This window comes from Zootoca vivipara, chromosome 5, assembly GCF_963506605.1.
Source record: "Zootoca vivipara chromosome 5, rZooViv1.1, whole genome shotgun sequence".
In the NCBI taxonomy this organism is placed as follows: domain Eukaryota; kingdom Metazoa; phylum Chordata; class Lepidosauria; order Squamata; family Lacertidae; genus Zootoca; species Zootoca vivipara.
In genome coordinates this window covers 44,230,871-44,258,511 of record NC_083280.1, presented here as the reverse complement: position 1 = coordinate 44,258,511, position 27,641 = coordinate 44,230,871, and the positions used below count along the sequence as shown (strand labels likewise).

The following is a 27,641-nucleotide window of genomic DNA, read 5'->3' as shown; positions in this document are numbered from 1 at the left end:
TCATACAGATGCTCCTTGGACTTAAGAGAGGGGGATAGTGTGATTCAGGGGCGTAGCCAGGATGAAAATCAGGGGGAGGCAAGGGGCGGGAAGCAAGGGGCGGGGCCAAGGGGCGGGGGCGGGGCCACATCGGAGCAGCCCGAAATCGGGCTGCTCCGACTCCCTCCTCCCCCTCCGTGATAGGAAGGGACGAGGGGGGAGCCAGAATCAGCCCGAAATCGGGCTGCTCCGACTCCCTCCTCCCCCTCCACGATCGGAAGGGACGAGGGGGAGCCAGGATCAGCCCAAAATCGGGCTGCTCCGATCCCCTCCTCCCCCTCTGCAATCGCTGGGGCAGGTGGAGGGAAAGCCCCAGAGCCGCGCAAAGCGGTTGCCTGGCTTTCCCTCCGCCCGCCCCACAGCCAGCCGGCTAGAAGGGACGTCTCCCTTCTCCCTTGCTGGCTGTGGGGCGGAGGGAGGGAAAGCCAGCCAAACGCTTTGCGCGGCTCTGGTGCTTTCCCGCCGCCCGCCCCACAGCCAGCCAGGGAGAAGGGAGACGGCACCGGGCGGGCAGTGGGGCAGGCTGGCCAGTGGCCCTGCTTCTAGGGGGGGGCAATTGCCCCCTCCTGCCCCCCTGCCTACGCCCATGGTGTGATTTGCTTGAAATGCTGGTTGGTGCAATAGGTAGATAGCTTTGCAACCCTCTCTTGTATAAAGGGCAGCTCTTTTTAGATTCCCTCATGTGTGGGGGCACTTATGCTGCTCTCCCCATGATGTCAGGGTGCATTGGTGGTCCTAAGGCTGGTGGTGTTTTGCAGGTCTTGCAGTAAACTTCAAAGAGGCTAGCCACGGAGTGCATGCGGTAAAAGATGCCCAGTGGCAGGGAGATCTTGACCACGATGGCCCAGAGTGTGAAGCCATAGAAAGACTGCTCAATCTGGCTCACCAGGTGCGGGCGGGTCCCATAGGCATATAGAATCCACACCTAGTCAAACAAAGGAAACAGGGAAAGGAATAAAACCAACTTCAAACTGTTGGCACAACAGGTAGGTAGCCGTGTTGGTCTGATGTAGTTGAAACAAAATAAAAAAATTCCTTCCAGCAGCACCTTAAAGACCAACTAAGTTTTTTTTTTATTTTGGTATGAGCTTTCGTGTGCATGCACACTTCTTCAGATACACTGAAATAGAAGTCCCCAGACGCTTATATGTAGAGAAAGGGCACAAGTAGTCATTATTTTGGGGCAGCCGCATCCTTTCAAGGCAGGGATGGGGAGTGTGTGGCCCTCCATATTCTGTTGTTATTGTTGAACTACAACTCCCACCAGCCCCATCCAGCATCTGGTGGGCCACCACTTCCCCATCCTTCCTGAAATGTTTCCTATACTTATTTAGCACTTGATGTGCCTAAAGAACACATGGAAAAGCTACGTTGTCTAGGATATACACTTGTTCTTCCACTGGCCCCTGTTCTGCTTTCTCAAGCACATGAACAACAATCAGAAGTTTTCATGTGCCAGATTAGAAGGTGCTCTTTGAGCCAATCTACATGTTCAGAGAAAGAACATGGGGCAGTGCTCCATCACTCTTGTAGGTCAGAATGCGAGAGGTGCGGCACACAGCTATCTCTCCCCTTCCCTTTGCGTGAACATAAACAAGCAGCAAGTCAGGAGTAAAGCTTGGTTAGAGCCTTTCTTTCTAAAACACCAGATTTTTTTGTGGCGGCAGGAGGGGAGTGGAATTAAATTCTGAAGACAGGGGGTAAAGTTCAGTTCCACTGCCTGGATTCTGAATTGGTACAGCCCCAGGAAAGTTGTAGCATTTGTGTGCCTCCTGAACACGTAGATCGGCCATTCTATAGATGAGGGTGCTGTTCCGCTTCACCCAACTTTCTTTGGCAAGAGATATGCTTTCCAAGCAGTGTCAGAATTCTTCAGTTATGTAACTGAGGTCTTTGAAAATTTCTGTAAACATAACATTTTCAACAAGGATGATGCACTATGTTTTTAGATATGCTGTAAGCCACCCAGAGTGGCTGGGGAAACACAGCCAGATGGGTGGGCTATAAATAAAAAATATTATTATTATTATTTATTACATCTCTGTGATGCATTTTGTGGTTGGGATTTGGTGGGATTAGTACAGCAGGAACTCACTGAGTATACAGTACCACACATCTGCCTTGGGGCATAAATATATGGTTGTCTTTTGTAGATCACAAGGAGCATGTATGCTTCCAAGCATGGTTCAAAAACTCAAGCCTTGTTCTCACATACAGCAGATGAGGATGTAAATCAACTTCTGAACTATACCATTTCAAGTTTTCAAGAGGGCACTCACATGCTTGAATGAACCACCATTTAAAAAATAAAATAAAAATGTTTTCCTGCACATAGAAAACAAGGGAGAAGGGCGCTTCCCTAGCCTTCTCCCTGACGTGCTAGTTCTCTAGGTTCAGCTACCGTACTTTTGGTATGTTGAAGTTTTTAGTCATGAGCTTCCAGCTGCATTCTGACAATGTTCTGTCCCAGAACAGAGTTTTACCTCCTCATTTGCTGTCTGTGAGAACTAAGGCACAGCGGGATGTCATTTTGAGTAAACATGACTACATTGGAGCTATAGGCTGCATAGGAATCCTCCTCTATGTCACTGTTGTGCTGTTTCCTTAATACTGTTTGCAACAAAAAGGGGTGGGGGGTTTACATAAAGGAGAAACTAACAAATGTGTACATTTTTTGAATCAGGAGAAAAGAATTTGTGATAGCAAAGCTTGACTCAGTGTTGCAAAGTACCAAATGCAGTTTGTTAAGTGACTAAAGTTACAAGCCAAATAACCATTTTATAAGTACCTATGTTAGCTTCCTTCTACTCCAACCATCAAATAGTATTGTGGCACCTTAAAGACAAACTAATTTTATTATAGCAGAACCTTTATGAAGAAGAATACACTTCATTAGATGCATCTGATGAAATGGTCTCTGATCCACATCTTGAAGGTGCCATAAGACTTTTTGTTGATTTTGGTGCCGTACTAATCCACTACTGCCCTCTACGGGTCACATGAATTCTCTCACTTGGAACACATTCAAGAACTGATTTTGCAAAGTTAGTTACTACAAATATTATTAGACAATTATTAGACAATTTTCCATTTCAGATTTTGCATGCTTGGAGCTCTAACATAATCAGCAACATTATGGCAAGATTAGTGCATGTAACATACTTTGTGGTGGTGGTGGTGGGGAGGTTTCAATAAGGAATTTAGTAGAGCAAACTGAAATTTGGCAATTCAGCCTAGAAGAGCTAAGGCAAATAAGTACTCCCTTTCTTTTGCTCTGCAGTATCTATCGTGGAATTTCATGGTGTAAAATAGGTTTCTAATGCTGCTTCTTATTTAAAGACTACAATATTGAATTAAGGGTGAATTAACTTTTAATATCTTTTTATACCTTGTCATTAAATATTTATGACATATTTGTAATTTCTTTATGTAACTGATGTGTTGATGCTAGTTTTAATCAATAATAATAATTATTTAACATTTTTTGGAAATTGTGTCATTTTATGTTGGTGTATAACAGGGATCACCAACATGGTGCTTGTGGGCACCAGTGTTCCTGTCAGTACCTACTGTGATGCCCACAAAAGGTCTCAGTAAACACCCTCTCAAAAACCCACAGTTCAAAGGAGACTGTTTGCTCTTCTTGCTCAGTTCCTGATTGCATTGGCTCAGCCTCTCCTACATGGAACACACTTACACACCACTCTTAAACATGCCCACAGTTCATTGGATTCTTGAATTGGATACCCATCCTCTCATCTATTCTGAACACAGGAGAGGTGCAAACAGCTTCTCTCTGAGGGAGCCCTGGGATGGATGATAAAAAGGCACCTATATCAGCTACCTCATAAAAAAGCTCCTTGCAGTTCTCTGTTCAGAAATCAACTGTTCTTGGTGAGCGAGTGCACAATGTTGCCTGATAAAAAGCAACTTTGCCAGCCACACCTGGGCGTAGGACAGTGTCCGATCCTGTAAGAACCTGTTTCCCATTCATGAGGTGGCTGGTAGTTGTGGACATGCCCATACCATTTTCCGGTTGTGTCCCTCTTTCTGCTGTTTTAGATGAGGCAGCCATTTTGTGTCATCATGCCACATTCCCCACAGCAGCCATGTTGTGTTGCGCCACAACTTCAAGATAGCCATTTCATGACTGGTATCTGTGGCACTTTCTGGTATGTAATAACTTGGCCTGGGCCTCGTGAACACAAACCATTATTACTCCTACAGTGCACAAGTCTTCACTAGGCCTGGGCTAAGACCTGGCATGTTGACATAGATTGATCATATTATCAAAACTAAGCCAACAGAGACTACTGCCTCAATTGTGTCATGGACAGCTTGGTTCCTGGTTGCATGGGGTCTCCCTAGAAGCCCTTTCCACAAAATCCCCCACCCACTGCAATTTTGGTGCCACCTTTAGATCTGTTTTAAACCAAACCCAACTTACCGATATGTTGTAGAAAATGAGGAGAATTGAGATGTTTTGTAGGACCTTCCTTCTGATACTTTGTTTTTTAGGTTCTCTCTGAATGTGTGAAATCTGGAAGAGGGATGGGTCATCACCATGATCGGACAAGTGCATGGGCAGTTGATTTTCCAAACTGGCCATGATGTTGGTCAGTGAATGGGTTTTGGAGTAAGGTCTATTGCCGTCCTGTTCTGCAGGACCTCTGGAAATGGAAAAGATCCAGCTGGCAGCAGCAGAATTGCTGTTGTCTTGGCCATCTGGCTCTTGAGGGAGGCTCGAGTACAAAGCTTCAGTAATGAAGAGATTCTGCCCCAATATCTGGATGGTCTTGCAGAGGGAGAAGCAGAAGTCCAGGAGGTGGAGGCCACCATTGGTATGAAGAAATAAGATGGCAACCAAAGAGAAGATGGATACCATGAGGGGACCACAGGAGCTGCCCAGAAGCAAGGTGACGTCTAAGTTTCTTACCACGCTCTTGTCAGAAGGGAGAGCCGCAGATTTTTTCTTCATTCTGTAGGTGGCAATGCCAATCAAAGTTGCCAGGAACATGGCAGACAAGAGCACAGAGTTGAAGATGTAGTATGTCCGTAGGGCTTCAGGAATGGTGTGGGGAGACTTGGCAAGCACTCCAAAGGAGATCATCACCCCAAATGTCGCTGAAATGGCCAAGGCCCCCAGCACTAGCCCCACAAAAGCCCCACTGAGATGGAAGTGTGTCTTGTGAGTGAGCTGGGGCTTTTGGCTGGGGCTTTGCCGCCCCGTGTTCTTCCAGATGATGTACAGCATTGTAGAAGAGAAGAGACTGAACTCAATGTTGAAGGGATGCAGGTAGGCGGCCCCTTCTGAAAAGATGTGGCAAAGGCTGGTGGTACAGATGCAGCTGTTGGTGTGGGAACCACCTGTAGGAAGAATAGGACGCTTGTGCTAGAAGATGGATATACAGGTGAAACTCAGGAAATTAGAATATCGTCGAAAAGTGCATTTATTTTAGTAACGTAGCTTAAAAGGTGAAACCAATATATGCAAAGCAAGATATGTCAAGCCTTTATTTGTTGTCATTGTAATTATTGGTCGGGTCAAATTATAAATGGAATGTAATTAATGAAATGTAATAGCGATCTTTATTTTTGTTTATTTTTGTATTATTGTAACTATTTGTTTTATTACTGTGGAATTTCCAAAAGAAAGCATTTGTAAAAATAATAAGTTGCATTACTGAAATAAATGCACTTTTCGACGATATTATAATTTTCTAAGTTTCACCTGTATGTTTAGCAGAGGAACAACAGAAAATGTTGTGTGGCAACTTCTAAATGGAAAAGAGGACAATTCTATCTGCTTAGGTCACACCCACAGCAAATATTTAAAGCATTCTTACACCACTTTAACACTCATGGAGAATCCTAGGAACTGTAGTTTGTTAAGGGTGCTGGGAATTGTAGCTTGGTGAGGTCAGCACTACAGTTCCCAGGATTGTTTGGGGGAAGCCTGACTGTTAAAATGGTATTAAGAGCACTTTTTGGTGTGGCTGTGCCCTGTGTGCAGTTGAGAAACCACACACAGTTCTTTTCCACCGGCTCATATAAGACCAGCACAAACAGTTGGGCCTGGTGAGCACTCAATGTTCCCATCCCCTATAGTTATAATCCGTAGGTTGGCATCTGATTTTATTCTGCTCAAAAATCGATTTTTAAGCTGTATTTTAATCGATTATTTGATTTATGTTTTTAATGTATCATACTTTGATATTGGCTGCCCTGAGCCTGGTCCTGGCCGGGGAGGGTGGGGTATAAATAAAATTATTATTACTATTACTATTATCTGCTTTCTTCATCCAATCATGACAACTGTGGGAAGGGGAGCTGCAGGCTAACTGTATCTGTAAATAATTTCTTACTACTGAATTTGGAGGATGGGGTGCTTCAGAGGAATGGCATGAGATGGAACAGTGTGTATAGGAAGCCCAGTGATCGTGGGGTCGATGGTTAAAGCATGGATGGGAAATGGCTCAATCTAGGGGGAAACTCAGGTGGAGTGTTAGGGCTTTGCAGCATTGGGGAAGGGATGCAAATGAGAAATATGGGGTGCGGCAGCTGCAGAGCTGCATTCTACAGGGGGCCTCTCCTTATGTTATTGAAGCCAAATATTTCCTCATATGCTGGGCTGAGTCTCAGCAGTTTCCCAGTCCTAGCATGCGGGGCTCAGGAGTAAATGGCAAAGTAAGGGGGCACATGTTCTGGAAAGAAGGCTAGAGAATGGATGTGAATGCTCAGAGAACATACATTACTGGGCTACCATATGTGTATAGTGAGTAAGATAGCAAGTAAATAGAAGTCCCTTATATAGGGTTGCTATACGTCCGGAATTTCCTGGACATATCCGGAATACCACACTCGTCAGCAGCGCCTGGGCGGAAATAGGTCAAATGTCCGGGAAAATCCAGACGTATGGCAGCTTATGTTGACAGCTTTACAACTTTGCTGTCCGGATTTCCACTGTTTGAAATATGGCATCCCTACCCTTGGATTCAACCCCTGCCTTTGGTCACTTTGAAAGACTTAGTTCCAAAGTTTGTCACTGCTCAAGCCAAGGCATTTGTAGACCTCTCTTTGAGAGCTCCCTCCCCAAATGAGAAGGACGGTTTGTACCATGGAGGCCCTGTGAAATCTCTCCCTTGTGAGCATCATAAAATTCTTCCAGCTGCTTCATGGACTCATCCAGCACCACACTCATCCATAGGAGCACATTGGTGGCCAGAGTGTGCATCAGCCCAAACCTAGAAGCCACAGGGAGAAAGGAGGAAGGGGATAAATGAAAGATCTCTGCACTTCACCCTTCCCTACTCAATTTGGTTCATAGTTAGATAGGGGCTCCCTGGCCCCAATCCAAACATCCCTCCCATGCATTATTAGCATTTTCGTAGCCGTTTCATGCACTGGCATTCTTATGAGGCTTCCAAAAACCTGACTCGCTTTTCCCTGCATGGTTGCCTCATCTGCTACATTCAGATTCTCCCAGGCATCCTCATCTTTGCCAGAGGCAGAATCTTCATATTACTGGTACCCAATGCAAACCCTCCTGTGGCGTCATGGGTCAGCACATCTGCTTGTTAATTGGAAGGTGGGCGGTTCAAGCCCTTTCAGGGACAGCTGCAGGCAAAAGATTCCTGCATTGCAGGGGGTTAGACTAGATGGCCCTTGGGGTCTCTTCCAACTCTATGTCTCTGATTCTCTGTGATTCTAATTGCATCCAGTGCAGTGCTAAGTAAGTGCCCTAGCAGTGCAAGGATTACTGTTTGTGCAACAGGACTTTCCTTCCCTGCCTGTGCACCCCTTAAATATATTCTGGACTTTCTTCCACCCCTCTGGAGCACATTTAGGGAAAGGGCACAGGGTGGGGGTGAAGAGGAGGAGAGAAAGTTCTGCAGTGCAAACAGCAGTCTTCGTGCTGATGGGATGCTTTCATTTATTGCATTTTTATCCCATCTTTGAAGAAAGATGGATGAAATAATAAAGAATCCCATGGGTTAGAAAGGACTGTACTGTACTCCTTTGAAGTTCAAACCTTGGACCAGTGTGTATGCCTGTTGCTGTTCGGGTTGCTGATTTTACATAGCTCAAGAGAATACACATACCTATTTAGATGCTGGTGTTCCTGGATGCAAACTTTAGCATTAAACAACAGCACTGAGACCTGTAAGAAGGGAAGGCAGGTGCCAGGGGTGGGGAAAGAGACAGAAGACCACATCACCATTTGCCACTAATAGTATAAACCAGTCTTCCCCAACCTGGGTGCGCTCTGCATTTATTGGACTCCCAACTCTCATCAGCCCCAACCAGGAAGGTCAGTGGCCAGGGATGATGGAAGTTGTAGTCCAACAACATTTGGAGGGCACTAGCTTGGCTACCGTTGCTGAAAGCCAACTAGGTTTGGGAAGCCTGGCACGAACTGTTCCTCCAGTGCTCTGAAATTTTACCTAATGCCCTGCCTTCTTTAACAGTAGTGAACATTTTGCAAGGAGAAAGAACACAGTGGAGAGAAGCAGAAGGGGCTGGGATCCTAGATGTGTGGCAGAAAAGGAAGGAGAATAGCTATCTCCTCTAAGGCTGATCCTGCCTGTGCTGTGGCATCCCCACCAAATATCTGACCACATTTGACCTCACCTGGATGATGGTAAAAACAGCCTGCACAACAGGGAAGGTGGTGATGAGCATGGAGGCGCAGTGCTGCAGCTCGTAGCAATACCCCAAGGAGAGGCAGTCCAGAACCAAGGTGGCCAGTGCAAAGAGAGCGAGACCGCCTGCCATGACAAGACAGCATGGTCACCACAAATGCGGTACAGAAAGCAGGCACTCTGATAATTGATTCAGGAAGCAGGAGGGGGCAGGAGGTTCATTCATGATATTAAGCGCCAAGACGATGGGACCAGAGAGAGAGCAAGGGGAGCAGCCTTCCTGCTGATGAAGGAAAGCATCTGCATCCTGACAGTTCCACCCTGTCAATTCCAAAGTGAGTCCCCAAGTGCCTTTCTCCACTGACCCATAAGGCTACAGATTAAAACAACAACAACATGAGCTGCAGGGGAAGGGGAATTGTGAAACAAGACTGAGAAATCTGTGGTTTCACGGAAGTCCCCACCCTCGCCAATCATTGCAATGCTAATAGGGGTAGGCCACTGATGCGAGTGGTTGTTTGTGAGAACAAATTGGCTGATATAGCCAGTGCTTTTTTCTTTCTTTCTTAAAAAGTGTTTAGGGGTACTCTCATTTTGACTCAAGAAAACCACCACTTTATAGTTCAAATCAGGGAAAATAAATACAGTAAATTGACAGAGTACAGAGATTCACAAAATGGTTAGGGGTATGCGTCCCCCCCCCCCCGAAAAAAAGCACTGGATATAACAATAGGCTCTCTGTCTCTCTGAAATGAGATGAAGTACAAGTCAAGCTAATAGCAGAGTGGACTGAAATTCTGAAATATCTTCTGGTTGGCTTGGATCTGTCAGACACCAGCAGATCCAGGAACCACATTTTCTCTGCAGGATTCAACTGTAATGGTGTCTTGTGTGTCACAGCTCCTCTAGTGTACTTGCCTGAGTCCCCTTTTAAGAGAAATGCCAAAACCTTGGAAGGGCAAGGAGGTTTCATTGCTAGGGATGGTCTTCGTTTGTTTGAAGGATTGCACCTTTTGCTTTGGCATGAGCCTTTTGCAATGGATCCTATCTGTGTTAACATCTCTACCTTTTAGCCAGCTTGCTCCTGCCTGGTGATCCTGGTGCCTTTTCAGCTGCTTGTTGCGGGAAGAGCGGCAGCCAAACCAGAGCATCCAGATGCAGGAAGAGATCATGAGCGCCTCCAGGAAAGCATGGACGTTGCGGCTCTGGGAGCTGTGCTGGTGCATCTCAGCAAGGAGCACCGCACTGCCCACAAACGTCAGAAGCACCAAATAGAGGAGGGAAAGCAGGGAACTGGAGAGCATGGTAGATGCCATGGCTAAGCAGGGTCTTTTTGCTGGGTATCTGCAGTGCAGCAAGGTACAGCTCAGCATTACAGGGAATATAACTGTAGACAGAAATAGACTCGAGAGAGAAAGGTCAGGAACACACATCCTATGCACCATGCTATATAACTATGTGGATCTTATAACACAGAGACATGCACACAGCTCAATACGAGGGCTGTGGTAGTGCATGCATTCTCTTCAGCCTGCCCAGTGTATGAGTCCAAATGACTAAATTTTTGAACTGGCAGTGCTTTTCAACAGTTTATCCCAGGCGTCAGCAAACTTTTTCAGCAGGGGGCCAGTCCACTGTCCCTCAGACCTTGTGGGGCCCCCGGATTATATATATATATATTGGGGGGGATGAACAAATTTGTATGTCCTACAAATAACCCAGAGATGCATTTTAAATGAAAGCACACATTCTAGGCTACTCCTGTAAAAATACCAGGCAGGCCCCACAAATAGCCCAAAGGTGCATTTTAAATAAAAGGACTCATTCTACTCATGTAAAAACACGCTGATTCCCAGACCGCCCGGGGGCCGGATTTAGAAGGCAGTTGGGCTGGATCCAGCCCCCGGGCCTTAGTTTGCCTACCCATGGTTTATCCCATGGTGGTCCACTGCCAGGCTGCACAGTTTCCAAAGGAGAATGTTAGGATGTTAGAGTTGGTTCCTTGTTCTGCATTTGATTCAGCTACAGCCGTAGTGTGGAAAAGCTCTGGGCAATTTAACACCTTTGCAGTATAAAAATAAGCCGCCACAGATCGTATAGTTGAAATTACTAAACAGACTTTCCTGGGGGGTAAAAAAAGAAGCCAGTATCACGCGTCTTTGCACACGAGCATGGAATCCACCCATTTTTAAAATGGAAAAATGATATCCCAAGCACTCCTTTCAGAATTCTTAGGGCCGGAGCCCTTCCCCTCGGAAGTCTTCCCCTTGGAACAGTGGAATCCTTGTACAGTATACATGTTCATTATAAGATCTAGATTCCAAAGCACACCTTTTTCTGCTCTAGGCCCTTTCCCTTGCAAGATCCTACTCACCTGGTCGTGTCATGCTGCTGAGAGTCCAGTTCTCTCACATGCCTACCACAGATGTGAGATTTATCTCAAGGAACCAGCAAGGCAAAGGTATTAATAGACCAGGAATGATGGCCCCAGGGGGCAACTTGGGACCACCCCTAGCAGCATAATCAGGGGCAGGGAGATCAGAAATTCCATATCCTTTCTTCTTCACTCCCTGCCCCATCCTCACCTAGTGTTTAAATGTCTCTTTGTAAGCTAATGGGATTTGAATAGAAAGGGCTGGGGCTTTAATAATGTATACCATCTAGCAATGGATGGGAAAACAAGTACATTTCTTTTACATTAACTGTTGTGAGCAGAACAAACAAGTACGTTAAGCAATTTCCATTCAAAATCTTTCCTTTTGAAATGTATCCAAATAGTAGACATACATGATTTAAATCATTTTATTTTTATTTAAAATAATATTTCCAAAAAGATCTCATTGTCATCAATACATATTTCATGATTGTATCCTAAATCACACTAGAACATAAATACAAACAAAGCAATAAATCACATTGCTTTTTTTTTGGACTAGTTCAGCTGAAAAGGCTATCCATGCATAGCAATTTAACAATCCATAGATTACCACTAAAGTACTGTATGGATACTACCAGTATTAAGCATTTCTACCATAATATTGTGATTAATTCAGCCAAAGATATTTTCACATTGAGATGCGATGAATTCATACACGTTTGTCACACAGCATCTAATAAATGTTCTGGCATTTGTTACAAATTCAGTAAACAGCAGCCCTGACATCTGATCTCAGATGGGACCCTATGCCATATCCCACTATTCATAAGAATGTCTCCTTGGCTGGGGCTGATAAGAGTGTAGTCCAAAACGTCACGCGGGTGCTGCCTCTGCTTCTTCTGCCCTAATTTATGGTTCCCATGTGAGGCCATTCCATTCCACTGCACATTCAACAGTATATTTTATCCATGGACTCTAGAGAATCAGCTAGCTCCTCTCGCAGATCCTGTTACATGTCACCTGCATCCTAACTGCCAGCTTACTCTAAGCAAGCTGTTAAGAAACAAAGCTGTCGTACAATGGCCTGTTTTAAAGAAGAGCGAAGGAACGAAACACACTGCACATGTTCAAGGGCACTTTTCCCTAGCATCTCGCCCATTCCACGGCCGGAGACGGGCTACTGGAGAAGCAGGCCCCAGGGCTGCACCTGGGTCCTGCTACATGCTTAAAACGTGGACAGCTCCGGCCGATTGCCAGTGAGCGGGGCAGGATCTGACCCCAAAGCCTGTGCCAAGCGGCACGTAGCGCGCTCTGAAGGGGAGGCGCCCACCTTGCCTGCCGGGCGAGGAGCAAAGCAGGGAAAAGGCCGGCAGCCAGAGCAGCTGGCACCGCCGCCGCCTCCTAATCCGATCCCCGCGAGGGCTGCCAGGGACAAGCCTCTCCCCTCCGCTCCTTCCATGCAGCCCCACCCCGGCCAGCCTCCCGCCCGCTCCGCTTCCCGGCAGGCTCAGAGGAACTGGCTAGGCCGTAGCCCTGCCTCTTGGCCGGCTCTCCCTCGCCGCTCATTGGCTCTCGCCTCGCCAGGGGGCCCGCGACGCTCGGGCGCCGTGACAAGCCAAGGGAGGGGCCGGCCTCGGGAAGCAGCCCAGCGCCGCCGTGTCACAGGGTTGCAGCCGCCGCCGCCGCCACTCGGAGAAACAAGTGAGTTGCCTCTCGCGGGGATCGCGACCCAGCCCGGCCCTCCCCTCGCGGGGCGGGGACGCCTCCCGGCTCCATGACATCCTCCGCTCTGCCTCGGTGCTCCCGGCGCCAGGATCTCCCTCGCCATGCAGCCTTTCCCTTTCTCTCCCCGCAGCCTGCGGATTACTCATCACTCGTTCCCATCTCTCTCCCCTCCCCACCCCATGCTGCCCACTCCGCGCGCGCTTTCCCTTCCTCCTCCTCCTCCATCCGTTTCTATGAGTCACTCCGGGGTTTTGGGTGGGGGCCCATCCGCGTCACGAGCTCATGCACGCGCCGGCGGGTGACTCCCTGTGCGCCTCGTGCCCAGGGGGCTGCTGAGCATCACGCCGGGATCTGGGGAGTTGGCTGGGAGGGCGGCAGCAGGCAGAGGATGCGAGCGACAGGTAGCGTCGGCACATAGCGGGATACGCAGAGCAGCCCTCTCCAATCCATCTTCAACTTCCCGGTTTCTGTGGTGGGGTAGCCTTGAAAGACGCGACGGGAGTCTTTCTTTCTCTTTCTTTTTCTCTTTCTCTTTCTCTCCCTTCGCCTCAAGGTCCCAGGGTGGGTAACAACATTAAAACACAATATTAGAAACAATTGAGAACAGCTAACAACCGGAAAAATACGGTAAGGTGAGCCCTGAAATTAGATGCCCCAGGTGTCAAAGCCAGATGCCTCTTCAGCATCCTGCAGCAGCTGTATGATGAAGGTGCCAGATGCATCTCTGTGGGAAGGGGGCTCCACAGCTAAGGGGCTGCCATGGAGAATGGCCTCTCTTGGGGCATCAGCACCGCAGACTCTGAAGGTGGAGGAAGTACCAAGAGCCCCCCCCCAATCTTGGCACCCAGGAAGGTCTGTAGGGCTTCTTTAATCCGTGAGCTTCTTTGCATGCCTCCTGTTGATGGCACTTTTTGTTTTGTTTCGTTTTCACACATTTATAGCCCACCTTTTTCTCCAAGGAGCTCAAGGTGCATGGCTCTTCCTCTTCTCATTTAATCCCCTCAACCTCCCTGTGATTTAGGTTAGGCTGAGAGGAAATGACTGGCCCATGGACCAATGGGGATTTAAACTCTGGTTTCCCAGGTCCCAGTTGGGCATTCTAACCACTATACTGCACTGGCTCCCAAGAGGACTGCAGAGGCAGACTGAAGACTTCCCTGTTTTCTTTATTTTTGGGTCTCCCCTTTGCTCATACATGCACCTCTTCTCTTGCAGGGCTTTTTTTTTTGGCCAGATTATATATTTTATTTTTAAAACACCAGCTTTACTTCGGAGGCTTCTAACTAGTTCGAAACATCACAGCCTCATATAAGCAATTGGGCCATCACTTAGGATCATAGAATTGTACAGTTGGGAGAGACACCAAGGGTCATCTAGTCCAACCCCCTGCAGTGCAGGAATCTCAACTAAAGAATCCCTGTCAGATGACTGGTCAAGTTCTGCATGGATGGAGAGATGTGTGTGTAGAAATCCTTACTTTTTGCATGGCTGGCATGTTGCCTACTATACTTGTCCCAGGACAAACTGATCCATAAAGCATGCTGTAATTTCAGCAGACCATTGTAGGACCATTGGATTGTGGTGGCATCTTCAGGGTTGCCTCCCATTTTTAACCTTGCCATGTCCTATTTCTTTTATTTATTAATTTTCTTACATCTATAGTCAGTAGTGGCTGGTGAGGTGGTATGTGTGCTCTTCAAGAAACGTGACTTGGCACATGGCTGCAGGAGCATCAGCTTGACTCTGCTGTCATGTGCCACACGAAGCTTCCCCGTGCTGCTTCCCTGGCCACTGCTGTATATAGCTCACATTGTTTCCGTGTGGTCTACATGTGGTTCCTGGTGGTCAAACATCCAGGCACTGACCAGACCCGTTCCTGTTTAGCTGCAGCAAGACAGTGGCCTTGCTTCAGGCCATATCCTGGGTTCTAGGAGAAAAGTGCTGGCATATACTTGGCTGTGCGCTATAGTGCCAAACTGAATGCTTGGTAGGTTATAGACACACCAAGTATATATAGACACACTCATAGTATTAACGTGGATGCAGTCTTAAGTAACTACTCAAGTCGAGGATTTCAGATTTGACTATTCCTCCTAACCCAGGAATTGTGTTGATCATCCACTATAAGCTAAATTGATAGAAGATCTGAGGGAGAACCCAGTGGTGTGGTTTGCTTCTTGGAAATTAAAGTAATTTGCTGCATTTTAACAGAACTGTGCCCTCCTTCTGCAGCTCTTTGGCCTCTTGGTAGACCAGCAGCAAGTATAGAAATAAAAAAAAATGCTTGTGAAGCTTTTCAGGTTAAAAAGGAAAGGGGAAGCGACCTCTTGATACCTTGCTGGACTCCAGATGAAATTGACTAATTTCCTCGTTCATGCCATTTTCACCCAATAATGAGAATAGAATTCAAATCCCTGAAATTTTATTAGGTTCAATCTGTATCTCTGCATGTTCTTTGTATGCAGTCTCTGCAGGAAAGCTTCAGAGTATTTGTTCTAATAATACTCCAGATAAAGTCTTTATCAGCTTTTTATTTTTTATTTTTGAATATTGCTGTTGTGCCTCACAGGGTTTCTGTCCAAAAGGATTATTCCTTCCAGAGAGAATTTGTGAATATTGGAGGCTGACATTTTTCTTTGACACAAGGAGTATGATGTTTGTTGTTTTAATTATTGCCTGGGTAACAGTAGGGGCATGACAAATGGGATTTAAAGGGCAACCAACATTTCCAGACGTGGATCTTGATGTGATGCCTAGTGTTGATGTAACCTCTCTTTTTTAAAAATATTTTTTTTAGCTCGGCTTCAAGTGCTAGAAAATAAGCAACTTAAAATGTATATTGTAAAATGTGTATTGTACTGGCTCAATTTTGCTTCGGCACATAACCTGCTGTGTAGAAGGCTCAAAGACTCTCTAATAGGATGCAAAGAACCCCCTTGCACTTAACAGGCAGGATCCCCTATGTATGTAAGGAGGAACTCAGGAGCAAAGCACCAGCACGTCAGCAACTTGGGGAGTGGAGTGGAGTGGAGATGTGAGAAGAGCACACTGTCTTTGTAAGCGAGTAAAAGCGACACTTGTGCTTTCAGATGGTACGGAAGCGACCTTGTACATATCTGATAACTTCCCCAGTTTTGCATGCTCCTGCTTTGTTGGAGAGCTTTGTGTGTGAGTTCTAATGGTCTTTGAAGGGCAAACTTACAGCACATAGGTAAGCTTGGGCCCTAAGATAAGATAACTTAATCAAGTTCATGGGAAGAATTCTTCCTTCCCCTCCTCAATTCCCTGATTGGAGGATGGAGAGAGACGTGGGTATGGGTAGAAGCCTCTGACTTGGGTGTGGATGTATAAAGAGAAAGAGTCACATCCATTGCTCTGACTGCTTTTGCCTCCGGCCCCACTCACCACTGGCAATGTGGACCCAAACCTTCTGCTTAGCCTCACAGTGACATGAATTGAGTTTGCTCTCCCTCCTTTGTCTCCTTGCAGAAGATGCCTGGGGAACTGTCCTTGCACATCGACACCAAGGAGCCACGATGGGACCAGAGCAGCTTCACAGGGAGAGCAAAGCACTTCTTCACGGTGACAGATCCCCGCAACCTTCTGCTCTCTAGCAAAACTCTGGAAGAGGCCCGGAGGGTGATTGAGGATTACAGGTTCTCTTGTTAGTCTGGGGATTGCTTTGGTCCTTAGAGAATGATGGGGAAGGCAGCGGTGGGGGTGAGGGGGTTAGGTTGTGGGGAATCCTGATGTTGTGCTATCTAGAGGCTTTTAAAGCACTTGGTGTTAACTATGGCTTTCAACATCCTTAGCTCTCCTCTAATTCCTGGAATTCATAGATTCTTCTTAGCACTCTGGAGTGGCTTGTTGACTTTCAATATAGTGGTTCTGGGAAAGCAGAAGCAGGGAGAACGAACTCCTAGGGAGAAGGATACACTTTTAGAAGGGATGGAAAGGTGAAGCTTAGAGAATAAACCATCATCAAGTTTATTTACAGGCCACTTTCCCAAAGGGTGCTCCAAGTGGCTCACAAGAACAGCAAACAAATCAATATATAGGCAGAATGAAAACATAAATATGTCATAAATGCAGTCTTTTATGTTCCCATTAGCAAACAAACTTATTAGTATTAATGTCTCCTCCAGTGACTACTGGCCATTTGGTGACAGAACGTTAGCATAGTCCCAAACCATTGCCCTGTCTACACATACTATTCCAAACCCAATATTTTGAATTAATCAGAACATTCAAAGGAACCCATCCAAGACTACCTACAGGGCAACTGGTCCATTTGAAGTCCTTGCATTTCACAGTGTAGATGAATAGAGAGGAGTGTTGAGGAGTACCTCTGGTAATTGCTAATACAGCTATTCTTACCTCCCAGACTGACCCTGCCTCTTCCTAGTACAGTGCATTGATACTTCCTGCCCCAGCAACCTCCGCAGCAAATCTACTCATTTCCCTAAACTGCCTCCAATCTTCTTTCCTTTTCTTGATTGTTTCAGGACGGGGAAGGTGTCGCCAGGATTGACTGAGGACCAACTATGGCGGGCGAAATACATCTACGACTCAGCTTTCCACCCAGACACTGGCGAGAAGATGATCCTGATTGGGCGAATGTCGGCCCAGGTGCCCATGAACATGACCATCACTGGGTGCATGCTCACTTTCTACAGGCACGTGTACTACCGTACTTCTAAGGCCCTATTGGTGGCCACGGGAACTGCAGCGTGACAACAGCCTTACATTTTAATGTATGTAGGAAGAAATGCAGCAATTTAGAGGGCTAATTTGAAGCAGTCGGCTGTGATAGGAGTTTAACACTGTTCCCCTCTCTCCCCCCTGCCTCTGCGCTCAAGTTGCTCTTAGCTGCAGGCTAGGGGAAAAAGATAAAATACTATATGGACAAGTACCTCTGAGGAAAATGCCAGCTTTTGGTCAGGAAGAGGGAGCAATCTAACATTGTGACTGGGGGAAGAATTAACTCCACTTTCCACCATGCCATGGACCTCACCTAGGGTTGCCATATTTCAAAAAGTGAAAATCCGGACACAAAAGTTATTGAGCTTTCTATTTTTTAAGGAAAATCGACACTGGCCGACAAGGGTTGCCATACATCCGGATTTTCCCAGACATTTTAGCAATTTCTGCCTGGACACTGCTTCCGACTGCAATATCCTGGCTATGTCTGGGAAATTCTGGATGTATGGCAACCATACCTCACCCAAGTTGTCCCCTATCATCAGCTAGTTTTAATGAAATAAAAAAGGCAGAGATCTGTTCATGGATTTTCTGTGGTGGATGTAGTTTGGCCCTAAATCTGAAGGAGAGGGGAAGTGTTGTGTATGGGGTGGAACAGTGGCATTGAAACTGCACGCGTACCTCATTGAGTGCTTTTGTGTGTATGTATGGAGGAGGGGCTGCGAGAAGCACACACCAAATCGGTACATAGAGCTTGTTCTCTACTTCTTTGAGAATTAGCCTAACATTCTGGTTTTTGTCATGTTTATGGGAGCCCTGACTTTTCTCTTTCCTTGCAGAACAACACCTGCTGTTCTCTTCTGGCAATGGGTGAACCAGTCATTCAATGCCGTTGTCAACTACACTAACCGGAGTGGAGATGCTCCCATAACCGTCAGGTAAGAAGACACTGAGTACTGCCCAAGAGCCCTGGAAACGAATGCAGACATACTTGTGGGAAATTGCACCAGAGGGGCATGGGATTGCCTGACACCACTATAGGAGCTGCCCCTTCAGGGTAGCTTTTCAGGACTCATACCTGCCAGGGAAGCAGATAATCAGGCCCAGAAAATTCTGCTCCCTCTTCCCAGATAGCTATGGGTGTGGACTCTGATTATTCCACATGTGCTCAGGAGCTCCTTCCTAATTACATTTCAAGTGGAAACCATGACAAAACATTGCACTGTGGAGTAATCCTATTCAGGGTGCCAGCCAATTTTCAGGATACTCCATTTCATTCTCCTTCCTACCTGTTTCTCTGTCCCCTACATCAGTCAGCATTCTGTTGCTAGTGAGCATGCTCAGTCCTCACTGGACTGTGTTTGGGCTCCTTCCCTTTGGTTCATTATTTCCCTTAAGTTTTCTTTTGAACTGCAAAACTTGAGATTCCCCCACGTCTGCTGATACCTCCCTCTTGTGTGTGAATGGGTGCCATTTTTGGTGGGTGGGGATCCACCATGGACTGGGAGAATGAATTCACTCTTAGCCTTCTCCCATTGTAAATCCTAGGAAAACCCATGGGAGCTAATTCTTCAAAGTGGTGTGCCTAGGAAGCAGTGGTAGTCCCATTTGTGGGGTCAAGAGGAGAGGATTGCAGGGGCTGGGCTTTCCAGGAGTCATGGAGGGAAAGCTTGAAGTCAAAAGCAAGGTAGACCATGGTGGAGACCTCCCTGTGCAGAAATGGGTAGGGAATGAGGCAAGAAGGAACACTGGCAGTGCTAGGAAAGGTGGTGAAGATGTGTGACTGCTTAGTCTTGGTGGGGATTTTTAATGGAGGGAAATAGGAATGTTCTTGCATGTCCCACCCATTGAGTACCTTTCCCAGGGGAAGCATTAGGGCTGGAACTAGGCAGGAGTAAGTTGAGAGTATCTTAGCCTCACCTAGTTGCCTGCTTCCTTTACAGCCAGCTGGGCACTGCCTACGTCAGTGCTACCACGGGAGCTGTGGTCACAGCACTGGGCCTCAAGTCCCTCACCAAGGTAAGGGACCCGCCGGCTGTGTCTGCCCTGGCACAGAGCAGAGCCACCCCTAGCAAACATGTTCTTATTGCAGGACTGAGGTGCAGCAGGGGGTATACGCCTGTTCTTTGAGATTAGGATGTCACACTTTGGTGTTACAAACAAGACCTCTCTTTCCTTATTTGCATACTATATCATCTGTCACTTTCAGTAGATACATACGAGTGGGGCCTGCAACAAAATGCTGCAGTGTGGAGTGCTGATGTTCAGGATTTTAGCCACTCCATTCAATCCCTCAGCCCCTGTCTTCTGTTTCCCTACCCTGTCCACCAATCAGCATTCCCCGGCCACTGAGCATGCTCAGCACTCACTGAGACGTTTGGAAAGGTTTGAGTTTATATATGATTCCTCCCTGGCCCTCAGAGAAGCTTTCCATGGGTCTAGCATTGGTTGTAATGTTTTGATCACACAAGCAATGGCACTCAGAGCCTGATCATTGGAAATAAAAGGAATGATGCAATATTTTTTTATGAGCAGGTTTCATTTTTATGTACTTAAAATCTGGATATCAATGTGGAATCGGGCTGTGGGTTTCATTTTATAGACCTGGCAGACATATTCAATCGTTCTACCGGCATCTGTTCTATGGCACAGGATGAGCCAGTACATGCTGGATCTGACATGGCAGAAAAATGATGACTGAAGTTTTATCATATCCCTGGGAACTGTGGTCAAAGGAGATGACGGGACTGACTCAAGTTCATTTAGAGAATAATTAAAGATGAAAATTATTTTCTGATCGCTTAGGTCTTTGCACTGTTGGTAAAAGAATATTCTATTCATCCTGCTGTTAATTTGAACTGTAACACATGCCTCCTCTCTCTTTCTCTTTCAATCCTTCCGCCTTGGTAGCATCTTCCACCCATCATTGGACGCTATGTGCCTTTTGCAGCTGTGGCAGCAGCTAACTGTATCAACATACCATTAATGAGGCAGAGGTAAGATAGGGCTGGGGATGGGGAGAGGGTAGGAACTTAGGAAGATGCCTCACACTGAGTTGATCTAGCAAAGTATTGGGCCATCTAGCTCAGTATTGTCTACACTGACTGGCAGGATCTCTCCTGGGTTTCAAGCAGGGGAGCTTCCTATCCCTGCCTGGAGACACCAGCGACCTTTTGCCCCAGCAAAGCATGTACTCTGACACTGAAACATAGCCCACCCTTCTGAAAAGGGGAAACCAAAGTCAAGGCCCTAGCCATTTCTTGCTAGTAGCATGTTCTAAATTACTGCACCCCTGGGCATCTTTTCTCAGACTTCTGATCTTGAAAGTATGAGGTGTTCACAGCTATGATAATATACGGAATCCACAATATAGTTCCTTTTATTTATTTGTATCCCATCTTTTCCCACTTGGTAATTCAAGGCAATATACAAAGGTCTCCCATCCGGGTACCTACCGGACCGAGACCTGCTTAGCTTTATGAAGATTACTGAATCATGTGCCAGAGCTGGGGTAGAGAGCTAGGGTTTTAAAGTAGGTGGAAGATGTTGGAGAGGAGGCAACATAATGAAGAGTAGAGGAAAAAGTGTAATGAAGAGTGGAGCCACGGGTCTCACTGCACATTAATTCTGTGTACACACCTGCCACTTTGCACAGTGCACATACAGTGTAGTGCATAGCGTGTTATGCCTGCACAATCTCCTGATGTGCCTTGTCCTCATGTCTGAACAGTGTCTGCTGTTGTGATGTTTATGTGGTTTTGGTTCATGGGGAGTGGTCAGGTGGGATAATGTGATGGAGCTACTCCACATCATTCCGTGGTCCTATACCACATTGTTCCAGACCATCCTTTTTTGGAGATCCAGCAGTACAGACGTGGTCCTGTGTTGGCTGGTGGGGTGGGTGGGATTTGTAGTCCAAAACAACATCAGGATTGCAGCACGCTGGTGAAACCTAGCTTAATACTTGTGTTCCTGGTCTCTAGAAAGACAAGAAGCACAGACAACTAGGACTCAGAAGAATTGCTGCATTTCTGGCAGCAAGAGAAAGGAGAGGCTGAAAATGACAACAAAGGGTTGTATTATTTTTTTCCCCTTAACCATTTTTACAGGGAGCTAAAGCTTGGTATCCCCATTACAGACGAGAATGGAAATCGGTTGGGTGAGTCAAAGGCAGCCGCTCAGCAAGCCATTGCACAGGTGGTGGTGTCTCGAATTGGCATGGCTGCACCTGCCATGGGTAAGTAGCTGCTGCATTGGCAGTAGCCCTTGGCTAGAGTGGAAGCAAATATTTGAAGTTCCAATCGCCAATAAGGGATGATGCATCTTTTAATGGGTGGAAATGTGAATGATTGTGATTGGTTGGCTTCTCTCAACTTTTTTTGGTTAGATTCAGATATGAAATATTATAAACTGAGGAGTGTTTGTTATTAACTATTAATTAATTTGGATGCTTGATGTGCATTAGGAGGCTCAGTAGCAGAGCACATGTTCGCATGTAGCAGGGCCCAGGTTAAACCTTTGGGACTTTTAATTTAAAAGGGCCCTGAGATCTGCTGATGGAGGGTGGTATAGTGGTGTAGCATGGGGGTTGGCAGGGGGACCATTGGCCCAGGCGCACAATTGGGGAGGTGCAAACCAGGCTCCTCCCACAGAGATCCGGCACGTGAGTGCCCACCAGTTGGCAGGGGAGCACAGGGTGAAAAGCACTCTTTGTGCCCTGTGCCCCCATTGGAGCATTCACAGATTGCCTGGAGAATATTTGACATCAAAATTAAGCATTTTGAAGAGCCCATTAATTTTAGTTCTGCTTTTGGTGCATACATGTTGTGCTATTTTGTTATTATCTCCTGAAAGGTTCTAGCAAGGTAGAAATCCTGTTTAAGTTGTTGGCATTTGCAGGGCAAAAACAAAATGACTATCTGGGCTGCCTTTGCATGGCAGTTTATTCCATTCTCATGACTTCCCCCTAACTTCTAAGTTCTGCATTATATTTGAGCTTTCACATGATGTAAGAGCGACTTCTGGAACTGTAGTGGAGCACAGTGCAAGTTGAGTGCTCATTTCCCCATTTGCAAATAATATGGAAACCAGTGCTAAACTTGTGCTGTATTCCACTATAGTTCTGGAAGTGGCTTTTACATCGTGTGAAAGCATAAATATAATGTGGAAAATACCAGTTAGGGAAACGTCATGAAAATGAAATTAAACTGCCATGTGAATGCAGCCATAAATCAAATTCCATTGCCGGTTGGGGCACCTCTGAGCTTTTAAGTTTGTGAATTACTCATTGTGGTGTTAGTTTCAGAGTATCCTCAATGGATTCCAAGAAGTCGTAGAGAAATAAAACAACAACAACCCTAAAACCACCCAAAACATGCAGGAGACATGTGGCTGGCTGGGTGTCTCTTTAATATTCTCCTTCCTCGTTTTCCTTACAGCCATCCCTCCTGTGATCATGAACGCGTTAGAGAAGAGAGCATTTTTGAAGGTAGGTTCTTTGGATTGGATCTTAGTTCAGCTCCCTGGCCTCCGTTCCTATAGGCTGAGAAGGATGTGGTTGCTTACCTGATATGAGCCATATTTGTGTGTGTGTGTTCAGCTTACTTCTCAACCCTCATGAACAGGAGAGGGTCATTGCCCTCATGTCCTGGTTGTGGGCTTCTCAAGGGCATTCAGTTGGTCACTCTGCAAACAGAATGCTAGATTAGATAGGCCTTCGGCAGCAGGGCTCTTATTGCGTTGGTCAGGAAGGGGAGTTTAATTTCTTAGAAGGTGTATTGACTGCCATCTTGGAAATGCTAGGGTCCATTGTTGACAATTACAAAAAAAAATATTCAAAGCTTCTTAAGCAGGGGGGGCTAACCCTTGGCTCTCTAGATGTCGCCATCATCCCTGACCATTGACCATGCTAGGTGAGACTGATGGGTGTTGTAGTTTAGCATTATAGTGCCACAAAGGGCTTCCCCCAAGAAACGTATGAGTGCTCCTGCTGCGTAAATGGCTGCACCTCTGTAAGCAACAAGCGACAACAGCTGCTTTAGAAACGGATGTAGATACTGAGCACCAACCAAGACCTTGTGTTTCCTTCCAGCGGTACCCTTGGATGAATGCTCCTCTGCAGGTTGGGCTGGTGGGCCTGTGGTAAGTGCGCTTCTTCCCTTGTGCAAATGGGAGTATTGTACATCAGGAGGAGAGAGCAGGTTGCCAGAGCTCTCTGAGAAGAATGCCGGTGCAAACCGTGGTCACATTTACACTGCATGTTTATAAAGCGCCATGATACCACTTTAAACAATCACGGCTTCCCCCAAAGGATTCTGGGAGCTGTAGTTTGTTTACAGTGCTGAGAGTTTGTTAGGAGGCCCCCTATTCCCGCCCCCGCCAAAAAAAGCTAAAATTTCCAGAGTTCCCTGTGAAGAGGAATTGAATGTTAAATCACTCAGGGGACTGTAGCTCTGTGTGGGCAGAAGGGATCTCCTAACAACTTAATGAACCCTTAACGAACTACAGTTCCCAGAATGCTTGGGGGAAGCCATGGCTGTTTAAAGTGATAACATAGCACTTTAAATTTATGGTGTGAATTGGGCCAGTGTGAGGAAGTAGAGTGCCTATGACTGGGGAGGCTTGGGTTCAAATCCTCTCTCAGCCAGGAAACTCGCTTTCTCTCAGACCAACCTGGTTGTGGAGGCTAAAATTGGGGGTAGCTGGTTGGGGCATGATGACCTAGGAGCATGGAATAAATAAATAATAGAGAAACACAGCTTTTGACTAGAACCAGATGTCAGTTTGAAGGTGTTGAAATTTCTGAGTGGCAGCGTGTTCCATTCTGAATATTTCAACTTTTGTGTGTCACCCCAAGTCCCATTGAAATGACAATAACATGGTACCCAGCTTAGTTGTAATGGATGAGGCAAGGTAGCTTTCATGACATAGAGCTATTCCTTTTAGAAATTTGATTAGATCCACATTCCAGGAAAATGGGTTGGGGGCCCTGAAGAGGCATTAGGGCACGCTTTGCCAACCAGGTGCCCTCCAGATGTTTTTGACTATCAGTTGTAGTTGAGAGTTGTAGTCCAAAACATTTGGAGAGCTCCAAGTTGGTGAAGGAGGCACAAGAGAAAAGCTTTGATTGGGATGGAAGATACTGCACTCCATGGTGTGTTGTTTGGCACCCACAATTCTGACTGTGAGCCAGAAAGCAGCCTTGTATACCCCCAACACATAGAGCAACATAGAACATTGCCATTGCCCCCCCAGGGGTTGGTGGGAGGGGGGGTGAGGTTTATTTCCCCCCAGAGTGACTCCCTTCCCCGTCCTCCAAGACAGAAGTGACCCCTCTCCTGTCTTTGTTTTTCCAGTTTGGTGTTTGCTACCCCACTTTGCTGTGCACTCTTCCCCCAGAAAAGGTAAGCATGCCATTGCATGTTAATGTTCTATGAGAGTGGTTCCCAATTGAGGGTTCACGGCACATACCCATCAACTGTCTGGGACATCCCATTGGGGGCGTGTGTGCTCTTGGTGTGAGATCTTGGTGCCCAAAAATGCTCATTTTGGGGTACTGTGCTCTTGCACATGGGTCACATAGACCTTAATGGACCTGTTAGTCATGTTCATTAACTTCAGGCAGTCTCTTCTGAGTATACCTAGCACTGAATGCAAGTCTCAGTGCTGAATCGGTAGAATTTTGAATGGGGAGCTCCTCCATAAGCTTTTTCTTTTCTTTCTTTTCCTTTTTTAATTTTTTTTGCTCTCCAAAGTTAACATTTTCACAATGTTTACTTTCAGTTCAAAATTTGAAAAGTTATTTTCTTTTTCTCAGGGTGGGGGAAGAAGCATTATTTTGAAAAAACATGGCTTTTTTTGAATGTTTGTGTTGTTACGGTTTTCATGCCATGCTGGTGTGTTGCAGTCTTGAAGCCCGATCCTGTCTTAAGTGTAGAAGCACTCCTATATTCTTTAGGAGTCACAGATGTTTCCTCTTTCTGCTGTAAGATATGTTGGTGGGAGGTTTTCAAATGGGGGCAATGCCACAGTTGGGGGAATGCCACACAGTGTGGGAAAGAGAATCCCACATGAAGTTTGAAGAAGACACCTCTGGCCAGCACATGCTTGGGACCTGCTTTCTCCTTCAGTGACGGTGGTGTTCTCCAGAAGCATAAATGGTGGACACACTGTAAGCATCTCTTTCCCATAATATACAGATTAGCCTACTGCTGATTTCAAACATGACATGGGAGGGCATAGCCCATTTTTCAGAGCATGGCCGTGCACCTCTTGAGTCAGCCCTGCCCCATAACTTTGCTTTCCATTTCCTGCTCTTTCCTTTGCCCTAAGAACTAGAAAAAACATCTTGTTTTCCTTTTTCCAGCTCAATGCGGGTGAGCCGGCTGGAACCTGAAGTCCAAGCTCTGATCAGGGAGAAAAACTCTGACATTGAGGTTGTCTACTTTAATAAAGGGCTTTGAGAGAGGCTTCCCTGTGCTACCCTGGTATGGAGTAAAAGAACAGGAAGAAGTAGAAGAACCAGGGATCCGGTGCTCTTGAGGAGGAATTTACACTTTGTAATAGTATAATCCCTTTTATATGCTGCTTTCTTATTGGCTGTCAAGTCATGGCAGGTCCTATGTGTATCATATAACCTTCTTGAATTCAGGTGAACCCTAGGGTAGATTGTAATGTGGCAATGTGGCTGTTGCAGTGATGTACGTTCATACCCTGAACAAAGCAGAAACATTCCAGTGACGAACCATTTGGGTTTCAGGAGCAAAGAAGCCCTTAAGCCTAAATCCTTACGTTACACATAGTTCTACAGTGGTATGTGTACAGGTGTGTATGTATGTGCACTATAATCCTCATGATGTATTATCATAAGAATGATCACCTTGAGAAATGTTTGAGAAGAGGAGAAATCCATGGAACACCTGAGAATCAGTTGTTACATGGAAGGCAACTTGCTGTCCGGGTTAGTTGGAATTTCAAGTATTCAGAGGTAAAGGAGATCACTCTCCCATGTAGGAGCATTATGTGTTTTTGCAATACCTACATTCTCGAGATGTTTTCTTCTCTAGACAACCTTTGTTTTTGCAACCAAAACATGTTTTTCCAAGAACCTCCGAGTTCTCTTGCTGTTCTGATACTTTGCTGATAAGAGAAATGCATGAGACTGACAGTACGCGCAGCCTTGAAACCACAAAACCCATGATGCAGGGTGAGCGCAAGTCAAATAAGCACACTGCTTCCTACTTACGGAAGCAAGCAATTGACTATACTGAGTGAGCGGGAAACCGCTAAAATTCAAACAGGTTGGTGGATTTTCTATCAGCAGTCTTCTATTTGGAGGTGAGCACATGCTTCAAAGATGAAGCAAAGATCTGATGTTTGCACAATTATGTTATGGAAGATGGGATCATGGAAATCAGCTGATCATGCCCCTTATCTGCCCCTTGGAAACCACAGAATTTCACGTAAAGTGGGAAGGGATGTGTCTATATATGTAGAGGCTTCACCCCTTATGTTCTGCAGTAGCACCTTAAAGACCAACTAAGTTTTTATTTTGGTATGAGCTTTCGTGTGCATGCACTGAAGTGTATCTGAAAAAGTGTGCATGCACACGAAAGCTCATACCAAAATAAAAACTTAGTTGGTCTTTAAGGTGCTACTGAAGGATTTTTTTTATTTTACTTTGACCCAGACCAACACGGCTACCTACCTGTAACCCTTATGTTCTGCTTAGCTGTTTTAGCATAACCGCAGCAATATTTTGTACAGTTGCATAGCTTGTTTGAAGGCCCAGGGCAATTGATAGGGACGGCATCCAAATGGAGCACCACTTCTGCCAGCTTCATTGGATCAGGTGAGGGTTGTGACAGCAGCAACCTCATGCCCATGCGGCCTGGTGGTTTCCCCTCCCAAATTGAGAAATAAATCTGTTCTGCTTAACCTTTCCACACACTCACTCCCCCAAACCTTTCATTAATACCATGGGTGGTATCCAACTAAGTGGTTCCACTGGTGCAGAGCATTTTAAGAACAATACAAGCCTACCGGATCAAGCCAATGGCCTGATGCCCAGCATCCTATTCTCATAGCTTATGACAAATGCATGTGGGGAGCCAGCAAGCAGGACATGAGCCTAACAGCACTCTGCCCACCTGGGTTTC

General features: G+C 46.2%; 2 protein-coding genes across 5 annotated transcripts; one reads left to right on the top strand and one right to left on the bottom strand.

Annotated features, from left to right (window-relative positions):
* Window positions 1–733: 733 nt before the first annotated feature.
* On the bottom strand, window positions 734–9,997 carry LOC118093887 (proton channel OTOP1-like). The gene is made up of 6 exons (XM_035133718.2): window positions 9,748–9,997; window positions 8,671–8,807; window positions 8,142–8,200; window positions 7,156–7,283; window positions 4,487–5,406; window positions 734–964 (listed from the first exon to the last, which is right to left on the bottom strand). Exons 1-6 carry the CDS (start codon window positions 9,995–9,997, stop codon window positions 734–736), a joined length of 1,725 nt encoding a protein of 574 aa, XP_034989609.2.
* Window positions 9,998–12,670: 2,673 nt separating this feature from the next.
* On the top strand, window positions 12,671–26,995 carry SFXN3 (sideroflexin 3). 4 transcript variants are annotated; one of them, XM_060274694.1, is made up of 11 exons: window positions 12,671–12,759; window positions 16,273–16,365; window positions 17,289–17,459; window positions 18,324–18,422; window positions 19,428–19,503; window positions 20,395–20,480; window positions 21,594–21,721; window positions 22,923–22,972; window positions 23,576–23,625; window positions 24,840–24,887; window positions 25,850–26,995. In XM_060274694.1, the coding sequence occupies exons 3-11, from the start codon at window positions 17,383–17,385 to the stop codon at window positions 25,944–25,946; spliced, it is 711 nt and encodes a 236-aa protein (XP_060130677.1). In that variant the 5' UTR covers window positions 12,671–12,759; window positions 16,273–16,365; window positions 17,289–17,382; the 3' UTR covers window positions 25,947–26,995. The 4 variants fall into 4 exon arrangements, with proteins under 4 accessions (XP_060130677.1, XP_060130678.1, XP_034989455.1 ...); XM_060274695.1 differs by lacking the exon at window positions 12,671–12,759 and adding an exon at window positions 13,150–13,184; XM_035133564.2 differs by lacking the exon at window positions 12,671–12,759 and adding an exon at window positions 13,191–13,260 and having other exon boundaries at window positions 16,273–16,439.
* Window positions 26,996–27,641: the final 646 nt, after the last annotated feature.